This window comes from Rhinatrema bivittatum, chromosome 6 (assembly GCF_901001135.1).
Source record: "Rhinatrema bivittatum chromosome 6, aRhiBiv1.1, whole genome shotgun sequence".
NCBI lineage: Eukaryota > Metazoa > Chordata > Amphibia > Gymnophiona > Rhinatrematidae > Rhinatrema > Rhinatrema bivittatum.
In genome coordinates, this window is record NC_042620.1 from 147,722,706 (window position 1) to 147,742,074 (window position 19,369).

General features: G+C 41.7%; 1 protein-coding gene across 2 annotated transcripts in view; it reads left to right on the plus strand.

Moving 5' to 3' along the window:
• BOLL (boule homolog, RNA binding protein) overlaps positions 1–19,369 on the plus strand; it is a 725,867-nt gene that overhangs the window by 665,266 nt on the left and 41,232 nt on the right. The window contains exons 11-12 of one of the 2 annotated variants that reach the window (XM_029606046.1): positions 788–848; positions 7,525–7,662. In XM_029606046.1, coding sequence (XP_029461906.1) covers positions 788–817 — 30 coding nt within the window. In that variant the 3' untranslated portion in view covers positions 818–848; positions 7,525–7,662. Of the gene's footprint in view, positions 1–787; positions 849–7,524; positions 7,675–19,369 lie in introns of those variants that run through there. The other variant, XM_029606045.1, reaches the window with a different exon arrangement.

The window sequence follows — 19,369 nt, forward strand, 5'->3', positions numbered from 1 at the left end:
GGAGAACATCTGTTACAGGTAAGCAACTATGTTTTATCAGTTTTCACAGTTGAAATTATGGTATTTACAGAAGGTTTAAATATTTAAAACTTCTCTTACTTCTTTGGGGTTTTGCCTGCATTAGTAAAGGCACAAAATAATCTCCAGCAGTGAAGATTTTAAAAATTGTTTTTCAGTGTCTCACATTGCCTCTGTTCCCACAAAAAGTAGAATGACAGATCAGAATCAGACCTGTGGAATTCTGGTATTTTCCCATAGAATGTATCTGCATAGTCACAAGGCCATATCTAGTCCCCTTGTCATTTATTCTGTTGGATTATAAACAAATCACTTGCAGAGGCCAACATATGGCAGTTTTAAAGAAGGATTTTTTTTAATATACCTCTATCTGTATACTCCTAATTCCTTTTGCTCCTTTATGTTTTCTTTTAAAAGCATAATGGGGCCAAAAGAGAGACAAATGCTTTATGTGTATGAAGCTTATGACACTGTAAATCAATATGATAAACTCAAGAAGCTTTTCTTTTCCTCCCTATACCAAGATGCAGTGGCAGTTTGTGTGTCATGGCAGATTTTTGGGAGAATTTTATAAATGTAATTTGTAGTGCCAAGTGTTTCTAAAATAGAGGATGCAGTTACTTTATTTAAATTGTCTTTTGTGTTGTAATCAAAGGGATTATGTGCCTAGAATTTTAAAAAGTTCATATAATAAGTGTAAATCTGTGAAGGAAACCAGCTTGAGGAGCAGTTACTACAGTTAAGCAACATCCCTTTTCTCCTTCCCTAGGTCTCCTTCACAGACCTCCTGTGCTTTTGAGAGTAACATGCAGCATCAAACTATTACTGGGGTAGGTGAGGTAATTGGACGTTTCAGATGCATTAAGTAGGCCCTGTGAAATAGTTATTAACTCAGACATTCTTGATCATCAATAAAATATTTCCAATGCTAAATTGACCTTAACATATATTTTACATGATCATCAATTTCACAAGTAGATTTACCAAATAATTAGTATTGTACTAATGTATGGCTTCATTCATTAACTGTTTTTCCCTCATTTTGCACATGTAACAACCCAGGATGCAACCAACTGATAGGTAATGTTGACAATGTTTTTTATTGTATTTTATGCCTGACAGGTTCCTCCTGCTCTTTTGGACTTGTAGCTCAATTGGAATTGACATCTACTGGACTATGGCGTCATGAAACTTCATTTACAATCATTTTATAACCCTTCATCTAGTCCAGCCATTTCAGTGGTTGTCTGTGGCTAGAGGACTCAGAACGCAGTTCCTCAGAGCATGGACTGTAATTCCAGACAATAGTGTCACCCCTGAGTGATTACTGAGATTCCCTCCAGGTGCTGTGAATACTGTCTTTGCAGCATTCTCTGTCCCAGCTGGATGTCCTCAGATGCCTAATTTGTCAATTGGTGCAGACAGATCAGACAACTGCCAGGAAAGTGCTAGTGTTCTGGACCAAATGGTGGCACCAGTTCATGTGGTCTCTCTAACTCGCCTCCACATGCATGTGCTACAGTGGGGACTCTGCTTCCATTGGGACCAGTTAACTCAATCCTTGACAACTGTCATGAGAGTCTCACAGGAAATGAAAAGAGAGCTCCAGTGTTAGATGTTTTGGAGGAGGGAGGCCCCCTCTGTCTGCTTCTCTACCAAGTCACGATAGCGATAGATGCGTCCACCAAGGGATGGGAATGTGTCCTTTCCAAACTCAAGTAACTTAGTCATCAGTGGATCAGCAATTTCAAATCAACCTGTTGGAGCTTTGAGCAATCAGATGTACTCTGATGACTTTCTCACATTTCCTCCAGGGAAAGAGAGTTCTTATGCAAACCAATAATCAGGTAGTCAGGTTTTATGTCAACAAGCAAGGAGGCACAAGGTCTTGGACTCTTTGCCAAGAGGCCATAAGGATATAGGATTGGGCATATGATCATCAAGCTGTACTGCAAGAAACCTACCTTCCAGGGATTGTCAACATGTTAGCAGATCTCCTCAGTAGAGTATTTTATTCTCACAAATGGGTCTCTGCATCAGTCAATAGCCGACAGGACGTTTGACCTTTAGGAACATCCCTTAATTGACCTCTTTACTTCAAAGGAAAACAGGAATGTGGAAAGATTTTGCTCCATTCTTCCAAACAAACTCATGTCCACTCCAGATGCTTTTCTGCTTACCTGGAATACAGTTTTCATGTATGCTTTTCCACTAATTCCCTTAATAGCCAGAGCAGTAAAAAAAATGTTCAAGGACCAAGCCCACCTGATACTTATTGCACCAGGATGGCCCAGGCAAGTGTGGGTCTTCTACCTACTGCAACTGTCTGTCAGCTCCTCAATTCCTCTAGGGGCCAATCCAATCATATTGACTCAAGAAGAGGGCTGTCTGTACTATTTGAACTCCTGTCTCTTGCATCCTTATCCTTACCCAAAGTAGATTAAGATGTTTTATTGTCTGCCAGGAAGCCCTCAGCTAGAAGGGATTACAGATTTAAATGGAAAAGGTTTTTGTCCTGGTGTCAACAGAGCTCCATAGACCTGTTTGCTGGCTAACCATGGAAGCTAAGTTTACATTTTAGAAATCTCAAGAAGCATTTCAATGTAGTCCTCATTGTTATGGTTGCTTCTAAGCCTTGCCACTTCCTCTCTCAGTTCTGCCACCTGAGAGTGAGTCAACCTCCAGGCATCTTTCACTCTGAACCAATTCCTCCATCTGGATGGAGGAAGAAGATGTAACTGGTGGCAGCTTTATTGACAGAATATTTACCAGCCATTTTTCTGCTCTTTTCAAGTTCTTGATACCTAGAAAAAAAATGAGAAAAGAGAATTAACAAATCCCCTATTTTTATCTCAGCTAACCTGCAAGTTACTTCCTTTATATGAAATCTAGCACCTATACACTGATTTTCGTAGTGTAGCTCTGTTTAATTGCTCATATGTGATTATGAAGTATCTATCTTTTAGTTTACAAAATGTGTATTTTGTATGTATCTGGTGTGTAGTATATAAGGAATCCTGTTGCCTTGGTTGCAAAAGATCAGACCAACTAAAAATAATTTTCTGAAGGACCTACTATGATATTACTAATTACGCTCTCTTGAACTTTACTTAAGTTTTATGTTTTTACAAATGACTAAAATTAATCTAAACTATATACTCATTTATTTATTTTTGTTTATTTATTTACTTATTAAATTCTTTTAATCTGCTTTTCCTGGGATAGTCCATAGCAGTTACTAGAAAAAATGAATTAAACTTATTCAAGTACAATATTATATAGGTTGAAGAATAAAAATAGAAACATAACAAAAGCTTTAGAAAAGAAAAAGAAATCTGAATTACTGGAATGTCCGTTTGAATAAGTAGGTCTTTAATGCCTTTTTTGAAATCCTTGTAGAAGACGCAGTACATATCGCCTCTGGTAATTGATACCAGAGTCTTGGACCTGCTACAGAGAAGACTCGATTTCATATGATTTCCAGTTTAACTGTTTTTCACCATAGGAACTTCTAGAAAATTTTTGTCCATAGAGTGCTATTGATTTGTTGGTTTATAAACTTTAAATGTGGATGCCAGCTAGGGATTTCAATCATTAAGTAACAGTTGTAAACCGTACTCAGCACTTTATATTTAGATCTCTATGCTATCGGAAATCAGTTGTAAACTGTTGAGCATTAGAATTATGTGTTTTTGTTTTATACCAGATAGCAGTCTGGCTGTGGCATTTTCTATTAATTGTAGTGGTTGTATGATAGAGAGAGGAAGTCCCACATAAACTGAATTGCAGTAGTGCAGAGCAGTTAAAACCAGTGTCTGCAATACTGATCTGAAGTTCAAATCTTCCAGGAAAGGTTTCAGAACAAGGACTTCACTACAATTGCAGTGTTCATTCATTTGTAGTGAGCTGTCCATGTTGATGCCCAGATTTCTAGCTCGTTGTTTTATGGTTAATTGATAATCCAATGGTGTAAGAGAAGTAGGTATAGGGCGTTCAGAGTTTTTAACAGTAGACAGCAGGATGATTTCTGTTCTGGAGATACTTAGTTGTAATCTGTGATACAATAACCATTGTTTTACTGAGTGGATACAGAGAGATGCCAGTTTCATGGTGTCTGTCCAGGATGAAGTAAAAGATATGAAAAACTGAATATCATCAGCCTATATGCTATAAAATACACCTAAGCAGGAGAGTAGTTTTCATAGTAGGACTAAATATTAACAAAAGGGGCGAAACGGCTGACCCCTGCGGAACTCCTGAGGTTGTACTATAATTAGTAGAATGAGCGGAACCGACCCTAACATATGTGTGATCTGTCAAAAAAGCAGAGAACTATTCTAATTCTGTACCAGAGATGCCTATGGCGGTAAGTCATGAAAGGAGAGAATGCACTACGGTATCGAAGCTGCTGTTATGTCCAAAATAATTCTTATTCTTCTCTAATCCAATCCCCTACTTAATTAGTAGATTAGTCTATATAATAAGAATCAAAGGTGGGGTGGGTGGTAGAGATCCTAAGGCAAAAAAACTAAACAAAGGAAATCTCCCAACAGCAGAGCAGCACTAAGCAGTAACACTAACCCAGTAAATGGCAAAGCAATGCAAAAAATACTCTTTTCAAAAATCTAAAAAGCAATGAAAAGAATATCCTTTTTTCAAAATTAAGTCACAGCACTTTAATCAGTAGCTAAGAAGAAATACTTCTATTTATAATTCAACACCTGCAAGAAAAAAAGAGTTGAGGGAGCACCACAACTGAAATGAGAAGATTTTCCGATGCAGGACAAAGCCATCCCTCTCATTCCTTGGAAAAAGACTGACTGAAGGGGCTTCACAGATGTATGGTGCTGGCTGTGCATGAGCAGAAAAGATCTTCCAGGCCTTTCTAGTTCTAGCTATAAAACATTCTGTTCTTGGTGCCCTCAAATGACATTGCCTGCATATATGACTGATTCATCCTGCTTCGTCAAGGAGAAATAATTGTTTCTGTTTACTTTTATAAATGGTAAAATCACATAAACGTAAGAAATTGCCATGCTGGGTCAGACCAAGGGTCCATCAAGCCCAGCATCCTGTTTCCAACAGAGGCCAAACCAGGCCACAAGAACCTGGCAATTACCCAAACACTAAGAAGATCCCATGCTACTGATGCAATTAATAGCAGTGGCTATTCCCTATGGGCTAGATTTTAAAAGCCCTGCGCGCATAAATCCTCCCGGAATTACGCACGCAGGGCACTCGCGTGCCGGCGCGCCTATTTTGCATAGGCCGCCGGCGCACGCAAAGCCCTGGGATGCGCGTAAGTCCCGGGGCTTCGTAAAAGGGGTGGGGGCGGGTTCGGGGGCGGGCCGAGAGGGTGGTCCCGAGTCCCCCGGCACTGCGGCCTGTGCCGGGGGATGCGAGGCGGTGCGCGCAAGTTACGCCTGCTTCAAGCAGGCGTAACTTGCCCAACAAAGGTAGGGGGGGATTTAGGTAGGGCCGGGAGGCCGATTTCGGAGCGGCCTCGGAGGGAACGGAGGCAGGTTGCGCTGCTCGACGCGTGCAGCATGCCGTTTTTGCGCAGCCTTGCGCGCGCCAACCCCGGATTTGATAAGATACGCGTGGCTACGCACGTATCTTATAAAATCCGGCTTACTTTTTAAAGATCTACCTCTAAGTAAACTTGATTACTAGCAGTTAATGGACTTCTTCTTCAAGAACTTATCTAAATCTTTTTTGAACCCAGTTACACTAACTGCACTAACCACATCCTCTGGCAACAAATTCCAGAGCTTTATTGTGCGTTGAGTGAAAAAGAATTTTCTCCGATTAGTCTTAAATGTGCTACTTGCTAACTTCATGGAATGCCCCCTAGTCCTTCTATTATTTGAAAGTGTAAATAACTGATTCACATCTGCTCGTTCAAGACCTCTCATGATCTTAAAGACCTCTGTCGTATCCCCCTCAGCCGTCTCTTCTCCAAGCTGAACAGCCCTAACATCTTCAGCCTTTCCTCATAGGGAAGCTGTTCCATCCCCTTTATCATTTTGGTTGCCCTTCTCTGTACCTTTTCCATCGCAGCTATATCTTTTTTGAGATGCGGCGACCAGAATTGTACACAAAATTCAAGGTGCGGTCTCACCATGGAGCGATATAGAGGCATTATGACATTTTCCAGTTTATTAAACATTCCCTTCCTAATAATTCCTAACATTCTGTTTGCTTTTTTGACTGCTGCAGCACACTGAGCCAACGATTTTAAAGTATTATTCACTATGATGCCTAGATCTTTTTCCTGGGTGGTAGCTCCTAATATGGAACCTAACATCGTGTAACTACAGCAAGGGTTATTTTCCCTATATGCAACACCTTGCACTTGTCCACATTAAATTTCATCTGCCATTTGGATGCCCAATCTTCCAGTCTTGCAAGGTCCTCCTGTAATGTATCACAATCCACTTGTGATTTATCTACTCTGAATAATTTTGTATCATCCGCAAATTTTGAATCATCCGCAAGTTTGATAACCTCATGAAAACTGAGTTAAATAGTATGCAAAGCCTGGGAATATTAAAGGATTTTAATTGGTTGCCAAATAATAATAAACCACAGTAAGTTATATTGAGAGGCCAATATTCAAGAAAACATTGAACAAATAACTTATCTAGCTAAATTTAGCTGGATAAGTTATCTTGGATACTCATCTGGATAAAGCTTATCCGGCTACCTTTAATCATAACTTGCTATCTTTGGAATATCACTATAGGGTCTAAATTCTGCACAGAAATGCAGAAAGCACCGGGATCGTGGGTGAGATTTTTCAAAGGTACGAGGAGGGTGGGAGGGTTTGGATTGGAGTGGGGGTGAAGGAGAGAAGAGGCCGCCTGCGGAGCCCTAACATTTTAGTTTTCAAACTGCTTTTAGAATGGTTTGGGGGGGATGGGATGGTCTTGGCCTAGTAGGGCCCATATGTGACATATTGGATGGGAATCTGAGTTTTGGGCTGCTAGGTCCAGAAGGGACCTTTTTTTGTATAATATGGCGACTTAAAAGGCTATATTCATTTTGAATAGAGCAGGTTAAATCTAAAGTTATCTGACTGCATGAGGCTGAATAACTCTAATCTTGCTTCAGACATGGGTACATTTAGCTGAAAAACTTATTTTAGCTAACTCCTAATATTGGAGTTAACAAATAAGATACCAGGTTAACTTGCCCCTACCCTAGAACAACTTTGAAATGCCCATTACTTTTCTGGCCAACTTTTAGCCATATAATGACTTATCCAGCTAAAAGTTAACTGGATAAGTACCAGAGATATTGATAATTAGGCATTTAGATAAATAACTTGTGAATTATCCAGCTAAATGACGTTGAATATTGGCCTCTTAACAGATTTAGTACATTCCTGTATTATTTTTCACCATAATTTCTTTGGCAGTGGGGTTTTTTTTAATCATATGTAAAGCAGAATGAACACAATACTGTTAAAATGTTCTGACATAATATATTTGTTTTTCTTGTCAGGAACCAAGGATACATTCTATGAGAAGAAATTTTTCCCACCCTGCATCTATGGGTCTGAAACCTCGATATACTCGAAGCACTCATTTTCATCATAGGAAAGATTATAGAGCAGAAGATTCAATCTTGACTCCACCATCCTCCAATGACTCGGTTAAGTAAAATTTTAAATAACTGCCTGTCAGACTTTTCAAGCACAGGGAATGCATGTGATTTTGTAATTGGTGGTAGTTTATTTTTGAACATACGAAAGTGAAATGGTCCTTGCATTTTTGTAAATGGAATTTTTCAGTTCAAGTTAGCAGAAAAATGAGGGATGCAAGATAAAATCATGGTTTCCTTTATTAATTCATACACATGAATGGAGACATAAACTTGTAATGTGTGGGAAACACAGTGCAGTAGATGCACCATGTACTGTAACAGTGTGAAAGGCAAGTTATTTATTGTAAAAAAATAAGTAAATTAAAACTTACTGTATCCACTAATCACAACATTTGAGCTAGGTTTTGGTAAAGTAACAAAAATCCTTGGCTTATATATCAGTTATTTTATTTCATTTATTATTTAAACATTAACTCACTGTATTTTGAGTTTTACATTTTGTATATTTTGTCACTTATTTAATTTATTTTGGATATTTAGTTAGATTAAAATCAGTTACTCATTTTCCTTACCAGATATTTATGATGTACATTGAGTTAAAAGTAAATTACACTTACATTTGGACCACTTCTATGACTGTAATGAAGGCTAACACTTCTTAAATACTGTAAGCAGTATACTTTTACATACTTTTAATAAACAGGTATTGATTTTTATGAACAAGATTTCATAGGATAAAAACAGTCAAGAATCTTCATCTAGCTAATTTTAGATATATATTTAAAGTAACTATTTTTCTAGCACCCATAACATATAGCCACACAAGGAAATGGGTGCTTGACCACTGCATCATGTTATGAGAGCAAATGTTAGTTTTTCTTTCCTATGAATGGTAGGAAAGGATCCTAGAACTTGCCCGCTGCTTTGTTCCTGATTTGGTTTCATGACTACAACTTTTCTTCTTTAATTCACAATTCTTAATTAAATGAAAATGTAAGTTGACTTTACCGTATTTAATAGGAGTGCAAGCCAGAATTATTTTTGGGTGTATCATAGAAGGTATTTTTTACTGTTTTTATAAATCTGAAATGTCTTTTTCTTTTGAGCTAACAATAGCAACTTCCTAGCTATATTTACAAAAGTTTCATTATTTACATGAGTTCTTGCAGAGTGGGCATTATATGAGATGTAGTCATATAAAGAGGTACAATTTATATAGCATTATTTAAAATTCAGCATAACTTTCAATGTTGCCCTTTTATATTGTCCTGAAAAAGATGTGGACTATAATTTTGGTTAAACTAATTACATGTTCTCTCTAAGGCCTGCAGAAAACTTTAGCATCTTTATTAAACAGAAAAAGATCATACATAAAAATGATTCCTCTGCTTTTGTAAAATATGTTTGAAATAGTTAATGATAGTACCTATGCATTGTAATCAGTTTTTGTTCAAATATATATATTGGTAATTTTACTGTTAAGATTATCAGTTTAATGTTCTTGTGTTACTTTTGTTGTGTTAAAATATAAAATCATCTCTCTAGGTATGTTATAGAATTGTTGGCACATCCAAAAACCTTTTTGTCTATCCAAACGTTTTTCATTGTAAATATTTATGTACAAGCATTTTCCATCAAAAAGGCAGCAAGAAAAAAGTCTTGTGTTTTGTTGTAATTCTCATTTATACCTGCTTGAAACACTAAGTTGAACTTAACACCTATAGGGCAAGTTGTGAACTATACCATATAGGTTCTAGTCTTTGACAGCAGTGTACCACAATAATAAATTTTTCTAATGTGTTTCAAATTTTAGAGATTCAAAACATTAAAGGGATTCTTAATGGTGAGCTTTCTCATTTCAAAAATACTGTGGTTTGGCTGTCTTTTATAAATTATTACTGCATAACTTGGTACTGCTCTATAATAATTTCAGGTAACAATAGATTTTTTTTTTAAAGTAAACCACAGCAGCTAAACATTCCATACAATCCAGTCAACTGTCAGTCAAAGCTATGACCACCCTCAAAGTTAGCATAGCATGGCAACTTGCTCTTTTCTTTGGTACCAACAGAAAAGTGCTGTAAGGAAAGAGGAAATTGGTACATGATGCTAGAATGTGGTTTTCAAACTACAACCTGTAGGCCAAAATCGACTCACAGAACACTTTGATCTGGCTCACTCATTCTTAAAAATGATTTGATTGAATAAATACATTTACCAGTCTACCATCCTGCCACTCCATTACTGTCCCTGCTCACTTCATCATCAAAAGCCTGACATCATGTGCCTTTGATGATGACATCAACAGGAGCAGTTGGAGAGCAAGTTGGATAACTATAGGGGCCGATACAATAAATGAGCGTGGAAAAAGAGCGCTCAGTGTTGAGCACCTGCTTTCCTAACGCACGCCCAGCGACCTCTCCTGGGTGCACAATTCAATATTTAAATGAGGGGTCATGCTGCCAAGGCGGCACTAGGGACAAATGTGCGCCCCTGGTGCCTTCTTGGCAGCACGTGCCCAGGAGAGGTGGCTGTCAGCAGGTTAGGAAATCAGACACTGAATTTTATGAGCGTCCATTCTCCTAATATATGCACAGCCACGGGTTAGGAAAATGGATGCTCATTAATTGAGCGTTCATTTCTCTAACCTGACCGCTGGCAATTTTAAAAACCTTTTTGTTCCTCCAACTTAATATCGCCACGATATTAAGTTGGAGGATGTACAGAAAAGCAGTATTTTCTGCTTTTCTATACATTTTTTTGGGCTGTTCTGGGCAGTCGTTAATTTCTGAGAAAACAAATGTGTGGGTCGGGCGCACATTTTTTTTTTTTTTTAGATCTGGAGTGAATAACCAATAGTTTCATCAACATGCATTTGCATGTGATGAGGGCTATTAGTTTCATAGGAGGTTGGACGCACGTTTTGGAAGCACTACTCTCCTTATAGCATCGGCCCTATAATATCTTTGATTTCCTGCATCCTGCTGTGTTGCCCACAGTATGTGCCTGCCATCCTTTGACTGCCCAGCTCCACGGCAACTGAAGATCTTGGGGAAGAGCTGCAAGGAGTGCTTGTGTGGGCAGAGCAAGTAGGAGATCCTCCAGTGCTGCCTGGAGGAGGAGATGCAGTTGTATCTGGCGTATCGCTGAAGCCTCCTGCTGGAGAAGATCATCAAGTTAATGCCAGGATGGGGGGATCCTTTGGTCTGACTGGGAAGAGTACTGTGATTAGGGAGAGGTAGGGGATCCTAGAGTCTGGATAGGGAGAGTGCTAGGGTCTAGGAAGGGAGAGCGCTCCAAGGGCCTGCCCCCACTTTATTCCATGATTGGAGCTCCAAGGTGGCCCCACTCCCTGCCCTACTACTGGAGCAGGTGAAAGCCACAAATGTGGCTCTCCATAAAAAAGGTTTGCCCAACCCTGTGCTAGTAGTTGTAGATGGTCATGTCCATGATTGGCAACAAGCTTGGTCTTATGAAGCTTTCATCTATTAACTGCGTGCTTTCTAAAAAAAAAAAAAATCTATATCTGAAATTTATTGGACAGCACCACACTGGCCAGTAATAATTACATAAAGACTATCAAACCAAACTTTTTGAAAAGGTACTCTTCAATAAGAAGTGCCATATTGTTAGTTTAGTATTTCTCAGAAGCAATAAATTAAGTCTTATTAATTATATAAGGGCTGCCATAATCTTTACTTAGGACTTGATTCACTAAGCATTTTTTTCCAAAGATATGGAATGGGATAAGATCCTTAATAAACCCAGGCCCTTACTATTATTTAGACAGTGACATAGGGTCTGAAAATGCAAATTCTTAACATTTGGGAATTTGTCCCTTAGAATTAACGTTCAGTCATAGATACCAGCATATCGTTTTCTTCTGAAGGAGTACATATTCTTGAAGTAATAAAAACTAAGGTGAAGTTGCTAATTGTGTTAATGTGAATATATTGCTAAAACGTGAAATACAGTAGAGGTATTTCTCTGATAGAATGATACTCGTCATACTTTAGAAAATTCATTCTACTATGTTGCATGTTGAACTGTGACAGTGTTTGTAATGCAGCAGTCATATCAAGATTCTTTGGACTATAAACTTGCCTATTTTTTACTCTGTTTTTGTCTCTGTTGCTTCCTCTTTTGTCTTACATCAAGGCCCACTTTATCATTTGACCTAATACATTTAATTTATTATGTTCTTACACTTCTTGCATTAAAATATGTATACCATTTGTTATAGAGTATGAAATGAAATATAAAGGGGTCCATAGGAAAACAACAGAGAACACCAGTATCCATAAATTTTTTTAAGAGAACGTGAACCATTTTTCATTAAGGGGAAATCATACTGAAGCTGGCTAGTGCATTCTGTGGTGCTAGCATTATTGTAATAATTTGCTCCCAATTTTTAATGAAAAATGTCACTAACAAATTCAAAAAGGTTTCAAGAACAATGACAATATTATATCAAAATAAAATTATCACCATCAAGTGTCCAGTATGAAAAGAAAAATGTCACCAAATCCATCCTGAATACGCTATAGTTCTTCATTCTGAAGTAATATTTCACATTTTTATGTGACTCATTTTTAGGTATCTGTTAAGGGTCAATACAGCAGAGTTCACGTTATTTAGATTCAGAATGGTCAGAGTAATTAAGCAGGGTGAGGTTTCAAAATCATTAAGCACATGCTCTCAAGAATGAAACAAATCAGACCTAAACAAGGCAAATAAGGGAATGTTACTAATTCTAGTTTGTTTAAACTGCCAACTTGAATTATCAAAATAATTTTGCACTGCTGTTTTAAAGTTTGAAAATTCTGACAATGGGTTTCATTGGTAATTCTGTTGTATCCAATAACTATAATTTATAGGACTGCCACAAAAATCTCTAGTTTTGGTATAAATATATTAAATGAGATAAATCATACCATTGTTAAAATGGTATGTTAATCGTAATATGGCAGACCAAATCCTGGACAATTAGGTAGAACTTGCCTAGTATCTAATATGATAGACAAATATATAAATGAAATAAGTGCAAAAGATTGGGTTCTGAAATAATTAATTTACAACCCTTGTTTCTTTGATACATGCTTATATTAAGTCCCTTGTTCTGATAACTTATAGAGTGCAAACAGAAATTGAGCAGGTGAAATTACACGTTACTCTCAACAACAAATCACATACATATAACACCAATGAGAGGTCTCTCCAAATATTCACAAATCATGAAAACCATACAAGTTTTATTAAAATAACTTCATAAAGATGTATATATACATAAAAGTACCAAATGTATCTAATACATAATTAAACTAACAGTATTCAAACATTCACGGTATATCGCTGTTTCACAATGACTTCTAATTAATTCCCTAATAAAAACCCAACCTCAATCATACTATAACACTCCCCATTCATTCCCATCCACATTCATACATGTAAAATCACATCCTATGCTCTTGGAAAAATGTTTTGGTTCTCTCTAATAATGAACCTATATACATGCTGTCTGAAAACAAACGTACATGTTAATATATCAATAGTGCTCACAGGTCAAGCAGAATGGTAATCCTCACATATGGGTGACATCATCAGGATGGAGCCCAATCACGGAAAACTTCTGTCAAAGTTTCCAGAACTTTGACTGGCCCCTACTGGGCATGCCTAGCATGGCACTAACCCTGCAGCCAGCAGGGGTCCCCCTTCAGTCTTCTTTTTTCCACGCAGCAGTAGCCTCGCAGTTTAGGAGCTCTGAAGAGATTCCTGACAGGAATTTTCCTCACGGAGTTAATTAAACTTAAATTGCCCCACAAGGGTCCCTCCTCTAACTTTTCTCAGGCCGCGGTACTCCGGTAAAGTTTTGACCGTCTTTCGTCGATTACCATCGAGTTTGGCCCTCGCGGCCTACTGGCCGTCGACCGTACCGCTGCTCAATTTTTTTCTATGCCCATGGCGTCGGGGTTTTGTCGGTGCCCAGACTGTACTCGTACCATGTCCATCACAGACCCTCATGGAGTCTGTGTAATGTGTTTAGGCCGTGAGCATGATGTCCTGACTTGCACCAAATGTGCCCTCATGACACCAAAAGGTCGCAAAGCCAGAATGGAGAAGATGGGACTCCTCTTCCGTGCTCACACCCCGATGCCGTCCATCGCATCAACGTCATCGGAACCGGCACCGTCGAAGTCACACCAGCATCGACCTCTGTCCGGTGACCGCCGCCATCGACGTCTTCACGGCCATCGACTCCCGTTACTCCCCCTCAAGATCGAGGGGATCATAGGGAGAAACATCGGCATCGTAAGTCTCGGACCATCGAGGGAGCGAAATCATCGACCTCGCCACCTTCCAAGCCACCATCGAAGAAACCCTGTCCAGAAATGGCACCGACCATTCCTGTGACCGGGACATCGAGGCCACCCTCACCCGATCGGGGTTTGGGAGTCGCGATTCCGCCTGTAAAGGTGGTCCCTCCGACTGTGTCTCCGCCTCCGTTTTCCATCACGGAGCCGGGGCTGCTTGCTCCAGGTCTCTGGAAAGAACTGGACCGGCTGGTCCAGGAGGCCATTGACAAGGAGATGTAACGGCTCCAGGTTCCACCGGCACCGAGAGTGGAACCGGTCACCGACCCGATGACAGCAGCGCTGGCACCGCTGCTATCCCGGTTGGAGGCGCACATGACCGTCCTTCCACCGGTGATTCCCAGATCTCCGATGGCTCCGGTGTGCTCCCCAATGACAGCTTCATCGGGAGAAGAAACACCGTTCCGCATTCCTCCTTCGGGAGTATTGCCTCAGCCATCGATGCCAATTCGTCCCTCGCCACCGACTCATTCATCGGGAGCAATACGCACATCGGCGCCATCAATGCCTTCGATACCGGCACCGATGCCTTCCAGGCAGTCCACGGTGCCCCCGGCGATTCCTTCGATTTTCTCGGAGCCTCAGCCGGGGCCTTTGGGTATCCAACCCCCTTCTCGTCCTACAGGTCAGTCTGCTGATCCTTATGACACCTGGGGTGATGATACTTCCACAGACACCGATGACTTACCTTCACCTCCCTCTCCTACTGAAAGTAGAAAGCATTCTCCAGAGGACCTTTCTTTCATTAATTTTGTGAAGGAAATGTCTGAGGTCGTCCCTTTTCAGCTTCAGACGGAGCAGGATGATAGGCACCAGATGATGGAGCTCCTCCAATTCCTGGATACCCCTAAAGTGATCACTTCTATTCCCGTTCATCAAGTTCTTCTTGACCTCCTCAAAAAGAACTGGGAAAACCCAGGATCCATTGCCCCAGTCCATAGAAAAGCTGACACTACCTCTTTAGTACAGTCAGCCCTCGGCTTTCAAAAATCTCAGCTCGAACACCACTCAGTTGTGGTGGAATCGGCTCAAAAGAAAGCAAAAAGGACGAAGCCTCACTCCTCTACCCCTCCTGTTAAGGAACACCAGTTGCTAGACAATATTGGTCGACGAGTGTTCCAAGGGGCCATGCTCATCTCCAGAATTGCTGCTTACCGGCTGTATATGACCCAATACAATAGGGTCATTTTCAAGCAGATACAGGACTTCTCTGAAACCCTACCTGACCAATTCCAACAACAGCTTCAAATCCTTGTCAGCAAAGGGTTTGAGGCAGGAAAGCATGAGATAAGAACAGCTTACGATATCTTCGACACCTCTACTAGAGTGTCTGCAGCTGCCATTTCGGCAAGATGATGGGCCTGGCTCAAATCTTCTGACTTTCGGCCAGAAGTACAAGACAGGCTATCTGACCTACCATATGTAGGAGACAATCTGTTCGGTAAACAGATCCAGCAAATAGTGGCTGAATTAAAGGACCATCATGAGACCCTTAAACAGCTCTCATCGATACCTTCCGACTTCCCCTCAAGACAGCCCTTTAGGAAGGACTCTAAGAGGTCATTCTTCCGTCCAAGGAAGTACTATCCTCCACCAGCAAGGTCCCGAACTACGAGGCCTTCCCAAAAACCTCAGCCTCGCCAGGCCCGGAAGCAAAAGCCCCAAGCAGCTCCCCAGCCGGGGCCTGCTTCAGGTTTTTGACTCTCACTTGGAGAGCAGCAGCCTGATTCCTCTGCCAAGCATACCAGTGGGAGGTCGATTGTGCCACTTTCACGGCATGTGGCAATCAATCACAACTGGCCAATGGGTGCTAGCAATCATTGCTCAGGGTTACCACCTAAACTTTCTTGCTCTTCCACCGGACTCACAACCTCTGCAAGCATGGAGAGTATCCGACCATTCTGTCCTTCTGGAGCAGGAGGTTTTCCTTCTTCTCCAGTTAAGAGCAATAGAACCCATCCCTCTCTCGCAGCAAGGCCTAGGGTTCTATTCCCGGTACTTTTTGATCCCCAAAAAATCCAGGGGAGTTCGTCCAATTCTGGACCTACGTGCTCTCAACAAGTACCTACAGCAAGAAAAGTTCAAGATGGTAACCTTGGGCTCGCTTCTACCTCTTCTGCAAAGAGGAGACTGGCTCTGCTCTCTGGACCTTCAGGACGCATACACACACATTGCGATAGCTCCAGCTCAACGCAAGTACCTCAGGTTTTTAGTAGGCCCAAAGCACTGTCAATACCGCGTGCTTCCGTTCGGCCTAGCACCACGAGACTTTACCAAATGTCTCGTGGTTGTCGCAGCTTTTTTCAGGAAAGAAGGTGTTCACGTCTACCTCTATCTGGACGACTGGTTAATCAGGGCTCCAACCCAGCAATCCACTCGGTCGTCCCTCGATTTGACCCTACACACTCTAATTTATCTAGGATTTCTCGTCAATTACGAAAAATCCTATTTAGACCCATCTCAAACCTTGTCGTTCATTGGGGCAGACTTGGACACCTTGCAGGCAAAAGCCTTTCTACCTCAACAACAAGCGCTAACCCTCGTGTCTCTCGCTCACCAGTTGCAGTCCCAGCATACAGCAACAGCTCACCAATTCCTTGTCCTTTTAGGACACATGGCATCCTCAGTCCATGTCACACCAATGGCCCGCCTGGCCATGAGGCTCATGCATTGGACTCTGAGGTCACAATGGATTCAAGCTGTTCAGCCTCTGTCAACCATTGTCCACATCACCGACTCACTCCGTCTGTCTCTCGCCTGGTGGAAAAATCGCAACAATCTCCTCCAGGGACTGCCCTTTCAAGTGCCAGATCCTCAACTCATTCTCACCACCGACGCTTCCAACCTCGGGTGGGGAGCCCACGTGGACAATCTACAGACACAAGGGTCTTGGTCTCCAGGGGAAGCCAAACATCAAATAAACTTCCTAGAACTTCGAGCAATGCGATATGCTCTCAGGGCTTTTCAGGAATGCCTGTCAAATCACGTCATCCTGATTCAGACGGACAACCAGGTGGCCATGTGGTACATCAACAAACAGGGAGGCACAGGCTCCTTCCTTCTGTGTCAGGAAGCTGCGCAGATCTGGTCGGAAGCGCTCTCCCACTCGATGTACCTCAGGGCCACCTACTTGCCGGGAGTGGACAATGTCTTGGCAAACAAACTGAGTCGTGTCTTCCAACCGCAAGAGTGGTCTCTCAACCCCTCGGTAGCGAACTTCATCTTCCAACAATGGGGTTATCCCCAGACAGACCTCTTTGCGTCCCCTCAGAACCACAAAGTTGACAATTTCTGCTCCCTCATTCGGAGCGAGCGCTCTCCGCCCAGAGATGCATTCTCCCTCTTGTGGGCAACCGGTCTGCTCTATGCATTCCCTCCACTTCCTCTTCTCTCGAAGACTCTCGTGAAGTTACGTCAGGACAAGGGAACCATGATCCTGGTAGCACCTCACTGGCCACACCAAGTGTGGTTTCCAGGACTTCAGGATCTCTCCATCCACAGGCACATTCCCTTGGGAACGGACCCGCATCTGATCACTCAAAACAACGAATGCCTACGCCATCCCAATCTTCAGGCCTTGTCTCTGATGGCATGGATGCTGAAAGGTTAATTCCTCAACCACTTGACCTTTCAGATTCGGTTTCTCGTGTCCTGATTGCTTCACAGAAGCCTTCCACAAGAAAATCTTATTCCTATAAATGGAAAAGGTGCACATCATAGTGCACCTCTCAATCCCATGATCCCTTTTCCTGTCCAATCCCAAGGTTTTTGGACTATCTCTGGCATTTGTCGGAGTCAGGTTTAAAGACCTCTTCCATCAGAATGCATGTCAGTGCGGTAGCCGCCTTCCATAAAGGTGTCGGGGAGGTTACTATATCAGTCAACCCCTCCTAATACGCTTTTTAAAGGGCTTGCTCCATATCAAGCCACCTTTACATTCTCCGGCCCCTTCTTGGGACCTTAATCTGGTTCTTGGTCAGCTCATGAAACCACCATTCGAGCCTCTTCACTCCTGTGACCTAAAATATCTCACATGGAAAGTGATTTTCCTTTTGGCTATCACTTCCACTCGCAGGGTTAGTGAGTTACAGGCCCTAGTTACCTGTCCGCCTTACACTAAACTCCTGCGGGACCGAGCGGTACTACGCACTCACCCTAAATTTTTACCTAAAGTAGTTTCGGAGTTTCACATTAATCAATCCATCATACTACCTACCCTCTTTCCCAGGCCCCATTCCAATTCAGGGGAACAGGCTCTGCATACCCTTGACTGTAAACGGGCTCTAACATTCTACCTAGACCGTACAGTTGCCCACAGGAAGAGCACTCAGTTATTTGTCTCTTTCCATCCCAACAAATTAGGGCAACCTGTGGGTAAGCAGACTCTCTCCTCCTGGTTGGCGGACTGCATATCTTTTTGCTATCAGCAAGCAGGCATTCCTTTTCAAGACCGTGTCAAAGCACACTCTGTGAGGGCCATGGCGACTTCAGTAGCACACCTACGATCGGTGCCACTTCCTGACATTTGCAGGGCTGCCACCTGGAGTTCTCTCCACACTTTCGCAGCCTACTATTGCTTGGACAAAGCCGGAAGACAAGATTCCATCTTCAGCCAGTCTGTCCTGTGTAACTTATTTCCAACGTGACGTACCTACACCCTTCCACCTGCCCGGTGGGGTTCAGGATGCCCTCTACCAAATTCCACCCCAGTTGTTGTGCCTGTTGCACGCCGTTGGGTACATTTGGTGCATGTTCGGACATCCTCAGCTCGGTACTCACCCATATGTGAGGACTACCATTCTGCTTGTCCTGTGAGAAAGCAAATGTTGCTTACCTGTAACAGGTGTTCTTACAGGACAGCAGGATGTTAGTCCTCACGAAACCCACCCGCCGCCCCGCGGTGTTGGGTTCGTAACGTTTTGTTATTTTATTTTTCAGCACTGCCTGTAGCTTTCAAATAAGACTGAAGGGGGACCCCTGCTGGCTGCAGGGTTAGTGCCATGCTGGGCATGCCCATTAGGGGCCTGTCAAAGTTCTGGAAACTTTGACAGAAGTTTTCCGTGATTGGGCTCCATCCTGATGATGTCACCCATATGTGAGGACTAACATCCTGCTGTCCTGTGAGAATACCTGTTACAAGTAAGCAACATTTGCTATCTCAATAAAGTAAATGTTCCAAAAAGGATTTTCTCTGATGCCTAAAAGAGCATGGGATGTGGTTTTACATGTATGAATGTGGATGGGTATGAATAGGAAGTGTAATATTATGATTGAAACAGTGATACACTGTGAATGTTTGAATACTGTTAGTTGAATTATGTATTAGATTATTTTGGTATATATTTATATATATATAGATATATACATCTCTA